Genomic DNA, 16,714 nt, shown 5'->3' on the forward strand with positions numbered 1-16,714 from the left:
CCAGAAGTGCATTAATGTACATAGTTACCATTCAATAAAAAAAAAAAAAAACAAAAGAAAAAAAACAAAAAAAAACAACCAAAACAAAAACTTAATAAAAAAAATTATCCAATAGATTACAGCTATACATTAAAAAAATTATACATCACAATCAAGTAGACCTCTTCCCAGGGATGCAAGTCTGGTTTAACATATGCAAATCCATAAATGTAATTCACCATTATTAATAGAAGCAGAAACAAAGACGATATGATCCTCTTAATAGATGCAGAAAAAGCATTTGATAAAATTCAGTATCCTTTTCTAACAAGTACACTTAAGAATATAGGTATAGGTGGCACATTTCTTAAAATCATTGAAACCATCTATGACAAACCCACAGCTAATATCATACTGAATGGAGTAAAACTGAGAGCTTTTCTACTTAGTACAGGAACCGGACAAGGATGTCCACTATCAGCACTACTATTCAACATAGTGCTGGAAGTTCTAGCTAAAGCAGTCAGGCAAGAGAACTAGATAAAGAGCATCCAAATTGGGGGCAAAGGAGGTCAAACTCTCACTCTTTGTTGATGATATCATCTTTTACTTAGAAAACTCAAGAGACTCCAATACAAGACTCTTGGAAGTGATCAAGAAATATAGTAACATCTCAGGGTATAAAATCAAAGTTCACAAATCAATAGCCTTTGTATATGCCAATGACAGCCAAGACAAGAAGCTAATCACAGATACAATTCCCTTCACAGTAACTTCAAAGAAAATGAAAAACCTAGGAATACACCTAACAAAAGAGGTGAAGGACCTTTACAAAGAGAATTATGAAACCCTAAGAAAAGAAATAGCAGAAGACATCAACAAATGGAAGAACATACCATGCTCTTGGCTAGAAGAATCAACATTACTAAAATGTCTATACTACACAAAGCAATCTGCAGATTTCAATGCAATCCCTATTAAAATACCAACATCATACTTTAAGGAACTGGAAAAAATAGTTCTTTATTTTGTATAGAACCAGAAAAACCCCTGTATAGCCAAGACAATTTTTAGCAATAAAAACAATGCCAGAGGCATCACTCTACCAGACTTTAGGCTATATTACAAGTGCCCAGTGACCAAAACAACATAGTATTGGCACAGAAATAAAGATACAGACATATGGAACAGAACAGAAAACCAAAGGATGAGAACAGTCTCTTACTGCCATCTGAGCTTGGATAAACCAAACAAAAAAATACACTGGAGAAAAGAATCCCTATTAAACAAATGGTGTTGGGAGAACTTGATAACCACATGTAAAAGGCTAAAACTGGACTGGAAAAATTGACTCAAGATGGTTAAAAGATTTAAATCTAAGACACGAAATGATAAAAATTCTAGGAGAAAGTATGGGGAAAACTCTTGAGGATGTCAGCCTGGGAAGTTCTTCTTTATGAAGAAAACTTCAGTCCCAACTGAACAACAACAAAAATAAACAAATGGGGCTCTATTATACTGAAAAGCTTTCTGCACAGCTAAGGACACAACAACTAAAGCAAAAAGACAACCTTCAGAATGGGAAAAGATATTTACATGTTACAAATCTGACAAAGGGTTGATAACTAGAATCTATAGAGAACTCAAATTAATCAAAAAAAAAAAAAGAGCTAACAATCCCATCTATCACTGGGCAAGAGACACGAACAGAACCTTCTCTGATGAAGACAAATGGTAACAAACATATAAAAAATGCTCCTCTTCCCTAATCATCAGAGAAATGCAAATCAAAACCACCCAGAGATATCACTAAGCAGAGTGAGCTGAACTCAAATCACAAAGTCCCAAAGTTGCAGATGCTGGTGTGGATGTGCAGAGAAGGGAACACTTTTACACTATTAGTGGAACTGCAAACTAATACAGCCTCTTTAGAAAGAAGTATGAAGAATCCTCAAAGAACTCAAATTTAGACCTCTCATTTGACCCCACAATTCCAGTAGTAGGCATCTATCCAGAAGAAAAAAAAATCCTTTTATCATAAAGACATTTGCACTAGAATGTTTATTGCAGCTCAATTTACAAGTGCCCAGATGTGGAAACAACCTAAATGCCCATCAACTCAGGAAGGGATTAACAAGCTGTGATATACGTATACCATGGAGTACTATTCAGCCATAAGGAAAGATGGTGATGTTACATCTTTTGTATTAACACATGGACAGGGTTGAAACACATTCTTCCTAGTAGAGTATCACAAGAATGGAAAAGCACATATCCAATGTACTCAAAGTTATGAAGCCAGTAGGCGATCTAACACAGGTCCACATAGGAGAACAACTTAATTCTATTCAAATTGGGGGGAATGAGGGGGGGAAGGAGAGTGGATTGGAGTGCTCCCACTTAAAGGGCCAAAGTAGGGGTGTACGGCTTGCCTTTTGGGTGTGGGACACAACTATAAGAGGGACTCTACCTAACAAATTCAAAAACTGTGACCTGGTTGTTTGTACCCTTACAATAACCTGAAATTAAAAAAAAAAATTAGACAGTGTTGCAGTACTTAACTTTCCATCTCCAAAGAAAAATCTACTGTCCAAATCCTCCCCATCTTCCCAAGCTGAACACTCACACCACAAGATGAAGACATTTTCAACGTAGTAAAGGGAATGAGCAGTGTGCCAATGCTTGGTCAAGGATTTTTTCTCTTCCTAAAAGCCACTTAATTTTCCCCTTTCTAGTATTTGCTGCAAAAAGGCTTACTAGTTTATGTGTCTTTTGACATTTATCCAGGACACCGCTGTTAAATCAGATTCTTTTTCCTCTTTTCTTTTTTCCTGAATCAGCCCGACCTAACTGGTTTGTCACTATTTGTTTCCTATCTAGATATTGTTTTCCTCAAGTCCTCACTGATCTCTAGCTTATAACCTTTCAAGTGGCACAGCCCAGTCCTACAGTTGACAAGTTGTGGAAGTTGTTTACAGGAGACCTCACCCTGTTCCCTCTGTGAAGGGACTAACTGCTCCAGCCCTCATTCTGGAGTCAGTGCAAGAACCTCATCCCCAGCCCACTTGAGATGAACCTCAGGGATTTCTGTGGGGGTGAGGCCAGCACAGCACAGGCCAGGCGGTGGGGTTATGATTCCAGCTTAACATGCCTGACTACCACTCAGGAGATGAAGAAATAAAGGGAATAAAAACATATTCATCATCCTCTTTGGGCTGTGGGATGAAATGCTTATTTTGGAAATAATGGTTCTGGGTAGGAGGGCAGTGAAAAACGGGGCCCCCGAGAAGTGAGTGTTTCATTACACAGTTTCTAAAATGTGAGCACTTACTGCTCTTTCATTATCATACGTTATTACAGTTCTATAAAAATCATTTCTAGGAAATCAACGGCAAAGTTTTGAAGCCTTCCCAAAAAAGCTAGAAGCCAAAGTTTAGAAAAAGACCTTTAAATAGAGAAATTATACTTTCAAGTTTGCGTATTGAGACCCTCAGGCCTGACCCACCCTGCAGGAACAACACAGAGACTGGGAATTCATAAAGCTCCTCTCATGCCATAACTTCAAAAGATAGCAACAGTTTAGAAAGGTTATGACTTTCCCATTTTTTGGATGGGAAAACTGAAGCCCAGAAAGTGTAAGGGAAATCACTGTCAGTGGTAGCCAGTGACACAGTGACAGTGTTTAAAAACTGTTTAAAAAAAAAAAATCCATTTCGATTTCCAACCTTCCCACTTCTCCACTTGCGGCATAGGCAGCTTGGAGAGCATCTTCATCCGACCCTGCTCAGTCTCTAGTATTTCTAGTCCCGTCACTAGAATCTGGTTTCCTTCCAAGGAGGGTATTCACCTGCTGCATAGTTTGCTGATCACACAGGCACAGCAAACACTGAGAGTCTTTCAACTCCTTCTCTCTCATGGGATCGAGACCTACAGGCAAAGGTGTCAAGGAAAACTCACAGCCAACCTGCACTGTCAGGCCCATCCCAATGCCGAAGGAAAACCATCCAGTCCATCTGAGCCTCCAAATGTCACCACACTGCAGTAAAGCCAGTGGAGAACATCCACATATTCACCTCCGGTGGTGACAAAGCTTTCAATGTGCACAGACCTGGACAGCAACAAGCATTTCCTGGCCTCCTCTCACTGTCTTCATAAAAAGTTCATAAAAAGGATATTCCTTGTGCAGCACTTCTCAAACTCTAATATAACCAGGAATCACCTGGGAATTTGTTAAAATGCAGATTCTGATTCCATAGGTCTGGGGCTGGGGGTCGGGTGCCACAGTTTGAAAAAGCCTCCAAGTGATACTGATTCTGCTGCTCTGAGGACCATACTTTGAATAGCTGAGCCCTGAAGCACAGTTTGGAAACCACAGTGCTAAAGACTAAAAAGGTGATCATAACAAGCGTGTCACTCACAGTGGGGCTCAAGTGGCATATTAGCCATTTCCTACATTACTGGTTTATTAACACCTGACATGATTTATAGGAGTGCTCCACTCAGGGGAAAAGATCTCTGGAGACCATGTTCTGTCGGAGCCCAGGAAAGAAGTGAAACAAGATTTACTCACGGGAGAAGCGGGCAAGTGGTCTGGCATTCTTGTCTCCAGCTTCATTTGCAACTGAAAACAAAAAACAGAGCATGCAATCAAAACCAAGCAGATGTATCCACATATGCATCCAGGCTGCAGCCAATCTTCTGGATGTTTTGACACGAGGCCATAATTGAGAGTCTTTGTAAGTGGATAGAAGTAGCTTGACCCTCTCTCTCTCTTTCTGTATTTCTAAGGCTGCTCTCAACACTTAAATGAGGTCAAATGTTTCAATCATTCTGATTAAAATATTTGGATAAAGCTGGAGGGGACTAAGCAACATCTAGTTTAATACGCCTAGAGAAGTTAACTGGCTTACACCCACTTAGTAAGAGGCCCATGCACCAGATTCCCCAACTAGTGAATGTCCTTCAGCATCAAGATTCTTCTAATGGAGCTGAGCTTCAACTTGAAATGTGCTCCATGCGCTGGAAAGGGTCTGGTTTCCTAGCATCCATGGGGCAAAGCCAAGACGAGGATTTCAGGCAATAACAACAAAGTTGGGTTTTGTTATGAAAGATATTAAATGTAGATGCTAACAAACAGAGGAATTCATAAAGGAGGAGCCATGAAAGTTGTTCAGAGAACTGCCAAAAAAAATCTTACCCCAAAAGCTTCATAACAGCTTCCCTCCTTTGAAAAGCCTCTATGTAATTGATCATCATGCAGATAAAGTCACACTTTCTAGCCCCTGTAATTTATGAACCTACCTTTGTGGGGGAAAAAAGAGATCAGTTACTAAGTAGAAACACAAGTTTCGCTCACTTTAAATACCATGTTTCATGCCCATAAATTTAGATTATGCCTTGGTTATCTGGTGTACACACAGTAGACAGATATTTCTGATCTACTTGAATGAACACACAAAACAATCAACAGGAAAAACCTACTCATTTTAGCTTGGAAGAAGTAGTCAAAGCACAGGCAGAAGAAAGGAGATTACTAATCATGATGTGTGAGCGGTTGCCATAGCAGGACAAAAGAAGTACAGTAACTAATTCCTAAACTTACTGCATCGTTTTGCAAAGAATTAAAGGAGTCAGAAAATTCCTTTCATCTTTTTACAAAGGTAAACGTTTCAAAATTCACTATACTCAAACAGTTTTTAAAAATGGATTGATTAACGCTCAGCCTCTTTCCTACTTCCAGCATTAGTTTTCCACTGTGTGCATTACAAACAAGACGTTACAGAAAAATGACCAGCAGGGGGAGGTAATACTGCATCCAGCTCCCATCATCTGTCACAAAGTCCTTCATGCTCACATGGATGGAGCTGGAAAATGTTCTTCTTAGCAAAGTATCACAAGAATGGAAGAAAAAGTATCCAATGTACACACCCCTATTATGAAATTAATTTATAGCTTTCATATGAAAGCTATAACCTAATAACAGCCTAAGAATATGGGGAGGGATGGGAGAGGGGAGCAAGGAATGGGTGGAGAGAGGAGGATTGGAGGGATCACTTCTGTGGTTTATCTTACAAGGGTACAAGTGAATCTTTCTAAGAGTAGAATCTGAACGTTTTAACACAATAACTAAGAAAATGACATGAAGGCTACGTTAACCAGTTTGATGGAAATGTTTCAAATTGTATGTGAAAACACCACATTGTACCCCAGAAGTGCATTAATGTACATAGTTACCATTCAATAAAAAAAAAAGAAAAAAGAAAAAGAAAAAAAAAGAAATCAAAAAGTTGCTAGACTCTACAGCAAATTTTAAATGAAAATATTCCCACCTGAAAAATGGGTCCAAAAGTTCTAAGCACAATGGGTATTTTCTTGGTATCTTCTAACATCTTTTGTAGAACCATCACATGAACATAAATAATCCACATTCATATTCTTGCCTCTAAGCAAACTACTTCTAAACTATTTCAGAACAGCAGCTTGCTAGCTCAGAAGTCTTTATGCACAATTTAATATCCTGACATCAGGAAGATATGTACAATATCCTAGCTAAGTAGGCAAAACATTGCTTTTATGAGCCCTCAGAGAACTTAGAAAAGCAAAGTTGTCTTACAAACAAACAAAAAAAAAAAAATTTTAAAAAAAGCAGGAAAAAAGAAAAAAGAGATAGGAGGGAAGGAAGGAGGAGTGAGCCCCAGTTAAGTACAAACATGAATTGCCCTGGCCCTTGAGTTCAAATTGTTGCATTTTGCCATCTGCTACTTTGAGGAAATATTGATAGAATAATATACTTATTCTAGTTATTGTGTAACTACATGATCCTCTGCCTTTATGTGACTTTTAAAAATCCTCTTATAAAGAATAAAATTCTTTCTTTTTTTTTTAAAGACACTTTTCTTTTAAAATGCCTATTTAAAAAAAAAACTTTTTAAATTCTAAAAATAAGAAAAAAGACATCACATATCTCTGAAGAAAGAAATAGACCTTTGCTGCATAAACTGGTAGAGTAGTCTGAAGTAGGATTACAAAGATAGCTGCAGTTGCTGAGTACGCGAACCACCACCTGAATGCTCGTGTGCACTTTCCGAGTCGAGCATTTAGGTGGTTGCTCATGTTCTCAGCAACTGGTTTTGGCTGTAAGCAAAGAGGAGCAGGGACACCAGTGGCACTATTGCACATGCAACAACAGCCATATCACTCAGGCTGGGACCTCCCTGCCCGCCACCCTGTCCAAGGATGGGAATTGCTGGCCCCGATCTGAGTTATGCCAGGAGAGGCAGGAATGAAGATCTAGGCCAGTGGGGTACACCAAGAGAGTAGCCTCTACCCAGAAGGAATTTGAACCCCTCCACACTCCCCGGCTACAAGGTCTCTGGGGATGCTCAACCCCTCCAAGATATGATCCAACTCACTTGCATGATACTAGAAGCCTGGCCCCAGCACATCCTTCCACTGGGTTTCCCAGAGAGCCTTTAGCACTCGCTCACAGGCACTGAGTGAGCAATCCCCAAACATGCTGTCCCCTCCTCACTCTGGCTCCTGCTGCACCCCTCCCTGGGACACCTCTCTCATGTCTTCCACCCAACTCCTATTCATCTTTCAAGGCTGCAATCCCCAAACCCCGGACTTTGGACTGGTATCAGTCTCTGGCCTATTAAGAACCGGGTTGCACAGCAGGAGAGGAGCGAGGGGCCAGTGAGCAAGTGAAGCTTCGTCTGTATTCACAGCCACTCCCCATGGCTCGCATGACCACCTGAGCTCTGCCTCCTGCCTGATCAGGTGGTGGCATTAGATTCTCACAGGCGTGAGACCCCTACTGTAAACTGCAAATGGGAGGGATCTAGGTTGCACAGTCCTATGAGAACCTAAAGCCTAATGATCTGAGGAGGAGCTGAGGCAGAGGCTAGTCGTGGGGAGCAGCGGCAAACACAGATTATCATACGCAGAGAGGTTTGACTGCACAGAGACCATAATAAATCAGTTCCTTGCAGACGAATATCAATCCCCCCTCCCAATCTGTAGAAAATCTGTGTTCCATGAAAATTGTCCTTGGTGTCAAAAAAGTTGGGAACTGCTGCTTTGAGGTTCAAGTGGTGTCATTCTGACCACATTTTGTTCATCTCTCAGATCTCTGTCCATATATACCTGATGTGCCTTCCAGGTCCACAGGTCTTAAGCTTCAGCAGGCCTCAGAACCACAGGGAAGGTTTGTTAAAATATGGATTACAGTGCTTTTTAAAATACAATTTCTGTGGGTTTGAAAATACAGTTTCTGTGGGTCTGGCTTGAGATCCAAGAATCTGCATTTCTAAAACATACCAGGTAGTACAGCAAATGTTTGTTAGGGGTCCATAAGCTGCCCCACACAAAGGCAAGGATCATAACTTTTCATTTTTGTATTTCCACTCTTTTGAACGGTGACTGCCCCTGGGAATGAGGCATTCAGTCAATATTATAGAACTAAGGTAGACATGCAAACTGCCACAAATGACTCAGTGGACCAGACCTCAGCCTGGAAGACTACAGAAGGCCCCAGAAGTGTTTTGTTTGGTTCCACGATAATTTCAATTTTTAAACAATTAGAATTTGTATAATTTTAAATAATTGAAAATAAAGACATTACAGATTTAAATAAATATATATTGTCAGCTTCTTTCAAATAACTGGGTAATCTGAAACCAGAGGCCTTGAGTCCCACAGGACACACTGGACTGACCCTGAGATGCCCCTTACAGGTGGCTGCACCTGTGCGTGCTCAGGAGGCAGCTCTCTGGGGACACTCCATACCCTCTGCTGGGTCCACAGGCACCTAAAAACAGGACCTCTTAAGGAGTGTAAAGAATGAAACTAAAACTCAACAGAGACTAGCACTACAAAAAATGGCAGTAGCTTGGCTTGCAAAGCCCTTCTGTCCCCAGCCCACAACTTCCCAGACATGCAATAGTGCACTGTCGCGCTATTGGCCTGCTTGGATGCACCCAGAGGAAACTTTGAACACTGCTGTTTGCCTCATTGTTTATAAAATGCAAAGCTTTCACAACAAAGCAGATACTCCATCGATCAGGTAGACCTAGAGCTTGAATTTGACAAGCTCTTAAGGAAATCATTATGCACATCTATGGAAAGTTATTGATGATCCAGCCTATCCAGTTGTGCAGAACATGGTTCCAGATCAGTATGTATAAAGGATTGCTATCAATGCTGAGTTGCACGAGACCCCCATCTCCCATCTCTACAAAAGAAAAATTTTTTAATTAGTCAGACATGGTGGCACATGATAGTAGTCCCAGTTACTCAGGAGGCTGAGGCAGGAGGATCACTTGAACTCAGGAGTTTGAGGCTGCAGTGAAATATGACCACACCTATGTACTCCAGCCTAGGTGACAAAGCAAAGCACTGTCTCTTAAAAAAAGAAACGTTGAGTTGCATAGCCAGGCTAGACATGTATCTGGGCACAGAGGGATGAGATGAAGGGTGTTCAGATACATTAATAGTTTACTTCTGTAGTGGCATTTAGGAAAATTTGAAAACATTTTTATCCATCTCTTCATGACCTCAATAGTTTATGAAAGCATGTGTCATGTTTAATGTCAGGAAAAATGGTTTTATTAAAGGATAGAAAACAAGTGGTTTTTGCTATTTTGGATATATGTATGTTTATGTAACTTTTTTTTTTTTTTTGAGACAGAGCCTCAAGCTGTCCCCCTGGGTAGAGTGCTGTGGCATCACAGCTCACAGCAACCTCCCACTCCTGGGCTCAAGTGAGTCTCCTGCTTCAGCCTCTCAAGTAGCTGGGACCACAGGTGCCCACCACAACGCCTGGCTATTTTTTTGCTGCAGCCGTCATTGTTGCTTGGTGGGTCCAGGCTGGATTTGAACCCGCCACCTTAGGTGTATGTGGCTGGTGCCCCAGCCACTTGAGCCACAGGCGCCAAGCTGTAACATGTTTTATATGCAGATTTAAGACTAGGTTGAGATCACAGAATCCAGGGCACCTGCATTCTCTAGTCGAGGGGATTCCCTGTAAGACTCAGGAAATACATCTTCTTCTCCCCTCTTCAGGAGGCTCCACACATCCCATGTCAGTGATTTGTAGGCCTGGAGGCACAGTGGAATCACCTGAGCAACTTCACAGAATCCTAGTGTCTGGGCCGCATACCATGCCAGTTAGACAGGACCCAAGTAGTAGGGTCTAAGCATCAGGAGTTTTTAAATCCCCAGGTGACTCCAGTGAGCAGCCAAGGCTGGGAAGCACTAATATAAGGTATAACTTCATATGTCTTTAGCAAAGCAACATTCAAGGAGAAGGGCCTGGCTCAGATCCCTTCAAAAATAATTGCCCCTATTCAGTTCTTCTTTTCAGGATGCTATTGTTTTGTCAAAATCCTGATCCAAGGCATACCTCTGCTCTAAGAAAAATTCAACCATTAAGACAGCAAACCTAGCTACAAAGATCAATTAGTGTGCAACTCTACACATTGTGAGAGGTTCTTTATAAAAGGATTCACTTCAAATTGCCACTGAACGTCAACGTTCGTGTTCTGAGCACTGCCCAGGTGCTCAGTACTGAACTAGACTCTGGGCAGAGGGTTGCTAGGGTAGATTTCCCCCAGCCTGACACACAGCAAGTTGGGGGCAAACTGCACCTCTCAATCTGGGCTTATCCAGGTGTGATCAGCTGAGGGACAGACTTGATGATGAGATTGATAATGATGCAGCAGATTCCTTGGTCCTCTCCCAGGTCCACTGGGTCAGAGTTTCTGCACTTGGGGACAGGACTCCAGTGAAACGATTGCCCCAGAAGCCCCATAGGCACCCTTAGACACACTGTGATATCTGAGGAACAGCACTCAGAAGGAAGCGTTCCCTGCTGGGTTTGTTCTGTTTTCCTTCCCCAGGATTGGCCAGAAACAAATCTCCAAGTCAGGACTTGCTCTGGAGACCTGGAGGAGGAAGGCAAGTGAGAGGGGAAGTTAACTCCGAGCCACGAGCATCCCAACTCCAGCCTCACCACAGTCTAGGCTGCCGGAAGACAGCAGAGTGAGGAGAGGTAGGGCTGACCAGACGGTCATGGTAGTGCCCTAGGCAGGTGCACACTGCTTTGTAACCAAAACTAGCACCAAAACACTGCCACCCTTGTTTTGAAAGTTACAGCACCTGAGTGACCATAAACACAGCTGGGATGCCGGGTGCCAGGGCAAACCTCAGTGAGCAGCAGGCCTGGGGCAGAGCCTGGCTTCTTGTGAGGAGACCCGCCCAATGCACTGGCTGGCTGCTGCCTGGCCACAGGCTCTGCGTCTGGCCCAGGTGCCCTCTCCAGGTGAGCACTTTTGGGAAGTCTGATGGATGGAAAGCCAGGTATAGCAGACCTCCAAAAGAGAGCACTGGGGTGAGAGTTCAAGGTGCCTTCCCCGGTCATTTTAAAAGGTGAGGCTTGGAATTGCTCCTAGGCATTTGACCTCATTTCACTTTGCCTTCAACTTGCAAATGTCTGAGCAACAGCAAAGAAAACAATGGAATGCTGGGGAGAAATAGACTTGGTCCCAAATCCTCATCAACTATTTTTGCTTAGATGTCCCTAAGCAGGGCCTTCCATGCCCACCTGCTAAGATCTCAGCTCCTGATTCCCCATTCATCAGCTTCCCACCCCCCTTTTCTCCTTTATTCATCCCCACAGCACTTACCCCCTTATATTCTCTATGCTTTATTGGGCTCAGTGCCTTTCCCCTTCTATTACAATGGAAGCACCACACAAGTACGGACTCTCTGCCAGTGAAAACACAGCTCGCTCTCCAATACCTGGCACACAATGTTCACTGACTGAATCCATGACCACCTCCTACCAATCTACCATGCAGAGTGCAATGGGGATTAAGAATGTTACAAGGGAGGGAAGGAGAGGGGGGAGGATGGGTGGAGAGAGGATAATTGGTGGGCGCACACCTATATTGCATCTTACAAGGGTACATGTGAAATTTACTAAGTGTAGAATATAAATGTCTTAACACAATAACTAAGAAAATGACATGAAGGCTATGTTAACCAGTTTGATGAAAATATTTCAAATTGTGTATGAAACCAGCACACTGTACCCCATGATTGCATTAATGTAACAGCTATGATTTAATAAAAAAGAATAAAAGAAAATGTTAGAAGGACTCAGGAAGCTTAGCCCAGGAGTTTGAGGTTGCTGTGTGCTATGACGCCATGACACTCTATCCAGGATGACAGAGTGAGACTCTGTCTCAAAGAAAAAAACAAAAAAAGGATATTGGAAGGAGACGGGGAGAGGAAGATGCAAGGACACTGACAACCCTGAGTGTGCATATGTGGTCTAAGGATCCATTTAGTTCTTCAAAGATATTTATCAAACCAGGAACAAATTATAGGTATCAGATAAATGTGTGAATACCCAGTCACAGTCCCTGCCTTCACATTGAATAAGACTGGCATTCTCATTTGATTAATAGACAGGAGCTCAGAAAGGGTGAGTAATTTTTCCAGGACCACACAGTTATATGGCAGAACCCCAATCCAAACCCAAGTACGTCTGCCTCCAAAGTCCACGCCTTTTCCACCTAGCCTCTTTGACTTCCAAGACTGGATGACAGGTAGGAACTGTGCTCCAGAGAGGACTGCACACAGGAAAAAGCTAGACACAGCCTGACCCTCTCCTCTATGCCTCTAGCTCCAGTAAGAAGCAGGTACCAGCTTGCAGATGATGGGGGAGGTCACCTTCCTGGCACCTGGTATCTGGCATTCACCCAGGAGATTGTCAACGAGAAAGACTCTTTTGTAAGGTGGGCAAAGAAGCCAGGACTCACAGCAATAGAATCCAGAAGAGGGAGAAGCTAGAGACAAAAGGAGAAGCTTCACTGCCATGTTCATTCAGGAGTCCCAACTCCCAGTGTATCCCCACCCTATTCAGCCTTCCCAAAGTAGTAAACAGTAACCAGGGAATAGAGTCAAGAATCAAATTCATCTTAGCATGAACCAGTACAACTGGTACAACTCACAAAAACAGCCACCAGGAGGTAAAGCTTATTCTCTTAAGGAAGTGACATTCCAAGATACTAAGTAGCTTGTCCAAGATCAGCTCTAGGCAGAACAGAGTCAGAAATGCCATCCATTTCCTCCAGCTCAGGATGCAGCATTCTCAGAGAGGGAAACATGGTCCAGCTCTTTAACTCTCAGGTAATGATTTGTCAAGACTAAAGCAAAAGGTCTGGCCTTCTTTGCGCCCATGTGGTTTGATAAATATCTATGCTTGACAAGCTTGAGATCTGTCTTAAGTGTAAAAATACATAACTGTGACTGGCGATGGCAAATGGAGGGTTGTGTTGAAAAGCTTCTGATGCCAAGTCTGAGCTCAGCAAGATGTGTCTGGGACATGTGACCAGAACCTCCCATGGTCGGGGTAGGGGAAGGCTAAACAGGGATGGTAGGGAGGGGTAAACCAGCCAGGTTAGATGGAAAATAAAAGACTGTGACCATAAATGGATAGTTTACAAAGATGACAGAGTTACAAACACTTACATAACATGTATTGTGGGAGTTGCTTAAAACAAGAGCTGCTAACACAGTAAGTAAGGACCAACCTAAGTTACTACCTCGTTTTGTCTTCATGGAGACCCTCTCAATAAATAACATTCATTGTTAAATGTTATTTCCCATTTTCCAGATATGGAAACTGAGTCTTTTGAGAACTTAAGTAAATTGCCTGAGATGGAACAATGAATAAGTAAGTGGCAGGTCTAGAAACTGAGTATAAAACCACCTTATTCCACAGCCAGTGCTCTCAACTCCTGAGCTGTCCATCACATTTTCAACATCCACGTATTACCACTACTGGATGAGACTCACTGTCACTAAGTCCAGACCTGGCAAGAGAACCCCTCGCCTACCTCACACTTAGCCTCAGAGGAATGCCCGGTGCCCTCCTGCTCCTCTGAGCTCAGCAATGCAGTTGGAATGTGTGCCCCAGAGATAGGAAAGGCGTCCCCACCCCCCAACCTGTTCCTTCCCCCTTCTTTATTCAGAAATGCTCCGCATTGCCTCATTATACTTTCCGGGCCAATTTGGCTGTCAAATCAACTCTGAATCAGGCTCTTGCACAAAAGAAAATAAAACCAATTTGTAGTGATGACTCATCGGGGATGATAATTTGAGAGTGGCAGGGATGGTGCGCCTTCTAGCCCCTTCTCTCCTAGAGTAATGGGCAAGCCCTCATAGTGGGCAAGGCTGGCCTGCCATGGGGCAGGAGGGCTCTCCGGCTCGCTCAGCCCGGGGAATGATGAAACACAGGCAAGGGGAAAATTAAGGAAAACTTTGCCAACCTAAGAAGACAGCCTGAGAAACATATTTCCTTTATTTTTTTTTAATTTGGAAGAATTCGAGTCATATGAAAAATTTGCCAGCACAGTGGCTTACTCCTGTAATCCTAGCACTCTGGGAGGCTAAGGCAGGTGGATTGCCTGAGCCCTGGAGTTTGAAACCAGCCTGAGCTGAGTAAGACCCCATCTCTACTAAAAAATAGAAAAACTAGCCAGGAGTGGTGGCACATGCCTGTAGTCCCAGCCACTCAGGAAGCTGAGGCAAGGGATCACTGGAGCCCAAGAGTTTGTGGCTGCTGTGATCTATGCTGCCCCGGCACTCTACCCAGGATGACAGAGAGAGACTCTGTCTCAAGAAAAAAGAAAGAAAGAAAAAACTCATGCAACCCATTTCTTTATTCCCTGATCCCGATTGTATGTATTTATTTATCTACACCCTACTTTACCCTACTTTGTTCTAACAATTATATTTTATTTGTTTTGCTCTATGCACCAATCCTTTCTGAAACAAAGTGAGATATTAATAAAAGGTGTAATAATCCCTCATTACCAATGGTGCTGGGAGAACTGGTTATCCACATGTAGAAGACAGAAACTGGACCCACACCTCTCACCATTGACAAAAATTGATTTTCACTGGATAAAAGATTTAAATTTAAGGCACGAAACAATAAAAATTCTAGAAGAGAGTGTGGGAAAAACACTTGACGATATTGACCTGGGAAAAAACTTTACAAGGAAGACCCCTTTGGCAGTTGCAGCAACACCAAAAATAAGTAATTGGGATTTGATCAAGCTAAAAAGCTGTTGCTCAGCTAAGGGTACCACAAACAGAGCAAACAGACAGCCTTTGGAATGGGAGAACATTTTTGCATGTTATGAATCTGACAAAGGCCTGATAACTAGAATCTACAGCGAACTCGAACAATAAGAAAAGTACAAACAACCCCATCTACAAATGGGCAAGATGACAGAGGAATGGTCTATAAACACATGAAAAAATGCTCATTGTCTTTAATCATCAAAGAAATGCAAATCAAAACCACTCTAAGATATCACCTAACCCCAGGAAGATTAGCCCACATCACAAAGTCAAAAAACACCAGATGCAGGCATGGACATGGAGAGAAGGGAACACTTCTACACTGCTGGTGGGATTGCAAACTAATTCAGCCTTTTTGGAGAGAAGTATAGAGAATCCTCAAAGATCTAAAAGTAGACCTTCCATTTGATCCTGCAATCCCATTACTAGGTATCTACCCAGAAGAACAAAAATCATTTGACCACAAAGACATTTGTACAAGAATGTTTATTACAGCTCAATTCATAATTGCCAAGTCATGGAAGCAACCTAAGTGCCCATCAGCCCATGAATGGATCAAAAAACTCTGGTAAATGTATACCATGGAATCCTATTCAGCCATTAAAAAGAATGGAGACTTTACATCTTTTACATTTACCTGGATGGAGTTGAAATACATTCTTCTTAGTAAAGTATTACAAGAATGGAAAAACAAATATCTAATGCACTCCATACTAATATGAAACCAATATATAAACAATTACATGCTCACATGAATAATAAAACACAAATATGGTCCAGTATGGGGGTAGAGGGGAGTGGAGGGTGGAAGGGGGGAGGACGACTGGCAGAAGGACGGAGGGAGGGCATGAGGCGGGATCTCACCTACTTTGCACATCCTGAGGGTGTATAACACACCACCTGGGGGAGGGGCTCTTTTACAACTGGAACTTTACTCTGGAACCTGAAAACAATATAACCTAAAAAACAATATAACAGTATCCCCTCCTATTAATTTGAAATTAAAAAATAATAAAAGGTGAAATCGACTTATTTCAACCAATTCTTTGCTCCTTTTCCCTGGCCGCTTTCTGAGTTGCCAGATTTCAGATCAACCTTACAGGGCTGTCTGTTATTGAGATCCAACAATCAATGATCCTCTGCTGAGCACCCACCAGCAGCTATGCTGGGATGTAGGGATAGATGTCACCTGGTCCTTGGGTAGCCAGGAGTCCAGCTGAGACTGAGACCTGAAGGCTTGGCACTGAGCTTCCTGGCACATATTGTTCAAGCTGTTGCCATATGAATCTATCAAGGTGTTTGGTATTTCCGTACCAGGTAGGAAATCCCATGCCAGGCTACCAGGGCTGATAATATATGAGATGATCCAAACTCTGTTGAATGCTACATGAAGAATCCCCATTCCTTAAAGGAGGGGTCCTTATGCCTGGAGTAATACCAGAAGGTTTATAAGAAAACAGGGACAGGTGAGATTAGAGAAGCAGAAAGGATGATGTGGTCTATTCAGGGTGTGGTGTATTCTAAGACCTGGGAGAAAACGGAGACACACCAACTGTGTTGTAAATCTCCCTTTTGTAGG

At 42.4% G+C, this 16,714-nt stretch overlaps 1 protein-coding gene across 2 annotated transcripts in view; it reads right to left on the bottom strand.

Annotated features, from left to right (window-relative positions):
* The window catches only part of PDE1C (phosphodiesterase 1C), a 651,334-nt gene that overhangs the window by 452,021 nt on the left and 182,599 nt on the right, over window positions 1-16,714 (bottom strand). For both annotated transcript variants that reach the window (XM_023512469.1, XM_003788562.2), the window contains exon 2: window positions 4,550-4,600. In XM_023512469.1, coding sequence (XP_023368237.1) covers window positions 4,550-4,600 — 51 coding nt within the window. The remainder of the gene's footprint in view (window positions 1-4,549; window positions 4,601-16,714) is intronic.

Source organism: Otolemur garnettii, unplaced genomic scaffold (genome assembly GCF_000181295.1).
Source record: "Otolemur garnettii isolate 467f Iridium unplaced genomic scaffold, OtoGar3 scaffold00028, whole genome shotgun sequence".
In the NCBI taxonomy this organism is placed as follows: domain Eukaryota; kingdom Metazoa; phylum Chordata; class Mammalia; order Primates; family Galagidae; genus Otolemur; species Otolemur garnettii.